This window comes from Empidonax traillii, unplaced genomic scaffold (assembly GCF_003031625.1).
Source record: "Empidonax traillii isolate 1590-97213 ecotype Southwest subspecies unplaced genomic scaffold, ASM303162v1 scaffold521:size443152, whole genome shotgun sequence".
NCBI lineage: Eukaryota > Metazoa > Chordata > Aves > Passeriformes > Tyrannidae > Empidonax > Empidonax traillii.
This window is the reverse complement of record NW_020955714.1, coordinates 437,319-443,152: the sequence shown is the minus strand read 5'-3', so window position 1 is coordinate 443,152 and position 5,834 is coordinate 437,319. Positions and strand designations below refer to the sequence as shown.

General features: G+C 40.4%; 1 protein-coding gene across 1 annotated transcript in view; it reads right to left on the bottom strand.

The window, feature by feature from the left end:
• Positions 1–6: 6 nt before the first annotated feature.
• LOC114064166 (protein RUBCNL-like) overlaps positions 7–5,834 on the bottom strand; it is a gene marked incomplete at its 3' end in the record, with an annotated part of 21,125 nt that continues 15,297 nt past the window's right edge. The window contains exons 7-12 of the mRNA XM_027896961.1: positions 5,145–5,249; positions 3,046–3,088; positions 2,555–2,687; positions 2,003–2,148; positions 1,147–1,211; positions 7–131 (exon numbers count right to left, since the gene is read on the bottom strand). Coding sequence (XP_027752762.1) covers positions 7–131; positions 1,147–1,211; positions 2,003–2,148; positions 2,555–2,687; positions 3,046–3,088; positions 5,145–5,249 — 617 coding nt within the window. The remainder of the gene's footprint in view (positions 132–1,146; positions 1,212–2,002; positions 2,149–2,554; positions 2,688–3,045; positions 3,089–5,144; positions 5,250–5,834) is intronic.

Below are 5,834 nucleotides of genomic sequence, written 5' to 3'. Positions count from 1 at the left end.
GCATACATAGTATTTTTTGAAGTCCCATTTTGAAAGTATTCGGGCAGGAATACAAGACTGGGCATAGCTGTGGCAGCAGTCACAAAAGTATTTCCCCAGGTAGTCACAATAGCGGAGTCTCCTGATATATTCTGCAAGTAGACAGGAATGAAACTGTGACTATTTCTAAAATGGGAAATTTAGATTTAGAAATTTTATGGGACATAGCTCCTGTTTGTATGCCTATTCTGTCTTAATAACTCCAATCTACTAGAGTGAGGGGAAGGGAATTTTTTAAGGTAGGGCATTTTATTATCGCGGTAAACACATGCACAAGCTCTGCACTTTGCATTAGAACAGAAAGCTTTCCTCATGTCCACATTTGTTGAACTCATTATAATTACCACCATGAGATCTTAAAGAAACTATTGTTTTAAATATTGTTTCAAACCCACAAAAGAGACACAAGTTAAAATACAGAACAAAAAATTTACACCCATTTTGGAGTCACATTTGCATAGTACATTCTCACATAAAGAGTTTTGTGGCGTTTTGCCAGCTATTACAGCATCTCAGGCTTGCTTGAGTTAATGTGCTGTCACGGATTGTTGATACTTTACAGGCCAAAAGCTGCTCTTGTGAGCTGATCCAGAACAAGTCTTGGTAGCCACTTCAAAGATTTCTTAGGTAAGGTCTGTTTGTCAGATCTGTAAATAATTGTGCTTTCAAGCAGTTCTCACAAAGTATCGCAAATAAAAAATTAAAGAGACACCCCGAAAGAGCAAAACCACACATTCCTTAAGCTTGCATAAAGTCTCTGGCAAAGAATTATGGAAAGAAACAATTGGAAGACGTAAAACCAGCACTTTCCAGCCTGGAAGCTTGATTTTTGTAATGGGTTTTCCTGTTTTGTTGTTGACTGTCATGAATTTTTATTGTGTATGAGAAGGACATCTATCAAGTATTGTATTCAGTCCACAATGAGAAATTCCAGACACTGGAAAGATACCACTGTCTGTTTTACTATTGCGGGAACATCCAACAATTAGATTTTTCTTCTAGCTCAGATAATTTTACAATTGTGGCACATCTGGGTTGTTGAAGATCATGGTCTGATTACTAGTAATGCACTTAGTAGGGGTTTTTTCTGCTTTTGGTAATACTTACTGCTTTCTATCGGGGTTCCGCAGCCAACACACGTGAAGTTTTGAGCAGCCACCACTGCATCTCTCCTGTGTACAGAGGCAAATAGTTAGGCCTTTCAGCGTTCAGAACACAGTTTTAGTTAATATTCTTCCAAAGTACAAAAGAGCTACACTGGCACCAATGAAAATGTCCCAACTTAGGAGCTGAGTCCTACTCCTCCACATGAAGAAGGGAGGTTGTGTAAGGAGATGCAGATTATTATTTTAGTGGGGGACTCTAAGCTCTTCTGTGGAGAATATATAATCAAATACAGCTTGCTGAAAAAATTAAATTATTTTACATTTCTTAAGAGGGCATCAATATCAAGAGGTTGGGAGATGGGAAAGTCCCCATCTGCAATTGAAAAAGCAACCAAACCTGCAGCAACATGAGGATTAGCCAGTTTGCCTTCTGTGTGCACTTTACAGCACACAGAGAGTGTGAGACAGCACTTTCCCCAAACATGACATGTTTTCCTCCCCACTTTCTGAAAACCTACTATCCATAAAATATTAGCAGGAAAGTGGGGAAAGTCAAGAATAATCTTCGGGTAGTGTCACAAAATGAAATTTTATGAGCCATCTAAGTGTGCTGCCACTGTAACACCAAATGGTACATGCATTATCACATGCAGAAGTGCACATGTCATGTTAATTAGGACATGGCAACAGAGGGGAAAAAGATGGCATCTACTTCCTAGTGAGGCTGGTGACAGATACTGCAGAAGGTTGTGCCATGCACTAGCTATAACCTTAGGATCTTTTAATCTCCTAAGCTCCTTCCATCAACTTCCCCCCTGCTATACTAAATGACAATGCTCAGATCTCTCAAAACTTACTTGACTGAGGGATGAATATTAAATATAATCTGCGATCTTGGTGGGGACCAGCCAGAAGATCCTCTTAATTTGGATAGGATCTTTATTTCTTCAGCCAGATTCAAACTGGACTCAAGTTCTTTTGGAATCTCTTCTTTCAGCACAGACTATTGGGAAAGATAAACTTGTGAATATAACCAGCCCATCAGCTGGACACACATTAAATGCTATGGGAGATGTTTATCTCCCTTTATACTCCAGGATTTTAAAGTTCAGTTTTCACCTGCATGTAGTCCCCCCTTAGTTAAACTCCCTCATATCAGTCACAGAAGAAAGAACATTCTAATTGTTCATAACTCCATGTCTTAAATGTATTGAAAATTGCCAGAGAAAGAAGACATATTTTAAAAATTTATCTAAAGGGAAGTAATAAACTGTAATCCCTCATCTATATTTGTTTTGTTTTTGTTTTAGTTTAGCTTCCCCCTTTTGATAGCAGTGAAGCAGCTGCAGTGAGACAATGATTATTTGGGGAACTGAATAAAGAGCTTGTTGTTTTCAGATCAGACTCACTCTCTGCTTAGATGAGCTCAGGCAACCAGACAGCTGAACTACAGAGTCTGTCTGCAACCAGTATTTTCTGAAAGCTCTGCACAACTCCTGGGCTGTCGCTTCAGCAGAATTGCTGCCTGGTTCAAAAGGTGATCTGAAAGTTAAGGAATACAGTCAGTGAAAAATAGCAGTATGTCATCAGCATCTCCAGTGCCTCTTCTACCTCTCTGAAAGGTTTTCTCCCTTCCTTTCACTTTTACCCTCTTTCTTTGATACACCCAGGCCCTCGAAGAGCCACAGACACCAGCCTCCAGGCAGACTCAGGGACCAGAGAAACACTCTGCTAAGCCAAGCACCAGAGACATTCGCTGTCAAGCAGCATTCCTTCCCCTTCTTTGGAAGGACCAACTTTACCACTCCCACACCTTTCCGTGCCCCAGCCAGAAGAACCACTAGAAAGCTGCTCCAGCAGAAAAGGTAGTGCCGCTGAGGATTGTGTTGGAGATACATACCTTTTATCTGGAGTGACAGACAGATTTTCAAGGTCTTCAAGTTCTGTGATAAAGGAGAAAACATTATCAAGCCATCTAAGAAACAAAGCTTCTGTTACTCAGCAATGTTTTATATCTACCTTCTGTGTCATCACAGTGTCAGTTTAAAATATATTCATCTTTACAACACCCCTGCTGGATGCAGGAAATCACCTCAATCCTAGCAGTAAAACAGGCATAAGGAGTCTTATCTCCTCTGTATATCTCTGACATAGGTAAATGAAGAAGATTCCCTAACACCTATGCATCCTAACATCACCATCAGCCTCCCTTCCAGAGCAGAAGTCCTAAGGACAGAAAGTGCCTGCTGCTTGAGGTCCAGCCAGAAGGCATTTGAAGTAAGTAATAACATACAGAGCCAAGGGAGCGCACACTAATTTTCTTGGACACTGACAGATGCTTGGGGACACTGATCACAAACTTACCAGCTAATGCTATAAGCAAGTTAGTAACAGGTGAGATGAATGGAATTAAACCACACACTTCTTCACTATGTCTATATGGACACAATATCCTTATGCCAGCAAGGTATTGGTAGCATTAGTTTTGACCATTCTTATTTCTCTCAAGACAAACATTTTCCCATTCATACATCTCAAAGTAACTCTTGCTACCAGGAACAGAGTTGTGGGAGCTAGTTCTTCATTCTTTGATCAGGGAAAGAAGAGGTGAAAAAATAAATCTATAAAACCAAGGAGAGCAATAAAAACCCTATTTATTATCAGAAAAAAAAATAAAACAGAGGTTAAATGTTGCACAGACTCTTTTAAGGGTTTCTATTTCTATATGTGTTAAACCCAGAGGTTAACCAAAGAAAAATCAGGATGTCCTGAAGAGAAGCAAAGGACGTGATTATAAGGGAACAGAGACACTCTGCTCAAGTCCTGAAGCAGAGGGAGGGCTGCCTAAAACCTAGTCAACCTGTTTAATCAGGAAATGATCATGTCCTAAATTCTCTCAAACAATGTTGCTAAAGGTGGCTGAGGCTGGGCCAGTTTCATACTTTTCTCACCTATATTGCTTGCGTTTAATCCTTGTTGTAACTTCAGTCCCTGCGTTGGGTTTGCATGGCAAAATTTTGGTAGAGGGGGGCTACTGAGATGGCTTCTGTGAGAAGCTGCCAGATCTTTCCCCTATGTCTGACAGAGCTAATGCCAGCCAGCTCCAAGATGAACCCACTACTGGGCAAGCTTGAGCCCATGAGCCATAGTGGCAGCATCTCTGGCATAATAGAGTTAAAATAGGGAGAAAAGAAAAAACACCTATACAGTTGTAGCTGCAGAGAGGTGTGAGAATGTGAGAGGAACAGTTCTGCAGACACCAAGGTCAGTGAAGAAGGAGGAATGGGAGGTCCTCCAGAACTTAGAGGAGAGATTCCCCTGCAGCCCGTGGTGCAGCCCATGGAAGTCCATGGGGGAGCAGAGATCCACCTGCAGCCTGTGGAGGAGCCCACTTTGGGGCAGATGGATGCCCAAATGAGACTGCAACCCAGAGGAAAGCCCATGCTGGAGCAGGCTCTTGGCAGGACCCATGGGAAGCCACAGGAGATAGACAAATTGGGAGTTAAGTTTATCCCAGGAAGAAGGGAGGGGTGGGGGAAGGTACTTTGAAATTTGGTTTTATTTCTCATTACCCTACTCTGATTTGATTGGCAATAAATTAAACTAATTTTCCCAAGTTGACTCTGTTTTGCCTGTGACAGTAATTGGTGAGTGATCTCTCCCTTGTCCTGATCTCGACCTACAAGCCTTTCCTTGTATTTTCCATCCCCTTTCTAGTGGAGGAGGGGGAGTGACAGAGTGGTTACTTGGTCACTTGGTTATCCAGCCACGGCCAGCCTCTAAAATCAGCAAAGATATTCTTTGCTAGAAAGGAAATCCTGCACCAGTCTGGTTTTTCTGCACGTGTTTTAATAAGGAACCATGTATACATTGCTGTTTCCATTTTCTCATGTTATTTCTCCTCCAGTAACTGCTAGTAAGTCAATGAAATTCCTAAGCAATGGAATAGATTCAGCTGAACAATAAATCTGTTTCTGCAGTTATAATTTAAAGTCTTACCAATAATTACATATTCATCCTCTGAGTCACTGTAGCAAGAAAAACTGGTAACCTCACGATGTGATGGTCGATGCACTGGTGAGCTGGCAGGCAGCAAAGCACAGCCTGTCCAGGACAAAGACAGTATCAGTTAAACTTTTCCAGCACATAAGTATCTGCAATTATATTTACATTTGTCATCACTTAACAAAACTTTAGCACACAGACTGTATTTATGGAGCAATTTTAATTACGTATTTCTATACATAGACAGAGAAAGACAACTCTTGGTAGTCTATCATACAGTATATCCTTCAGCTTCTCAGCAAGAAGCTTTGAGTGATAGACCAAAATCTCTCCCCTTCTCACATGCAAGCACATCATTTATTTTTCCACAGAAGTTACGACATTTAGACTTGAGACTTACGATCCATCACTAAGATCTGTATTACTCAAGCAACTAAAATCTACTTAAAAAATGTGCATGCTGACTCAAGCATTACAGTGCCAGGAGCATTTATTATTTGACTCAAGCTATATATGAATGAATACTCTGGGCAGTCTCATACAAACTAATTGCATGGCCTGATCTGCATACAGCAGAAGCAAGCACAGAATTAAAAAGCTAGGCTGCAAATCCTTTTAAAAAAAAAAAAAAAAAAAAAAAAAAAAAAAAAAAAAAAAAAAAAAAAAAAAAAAAAAAAAAAAAAA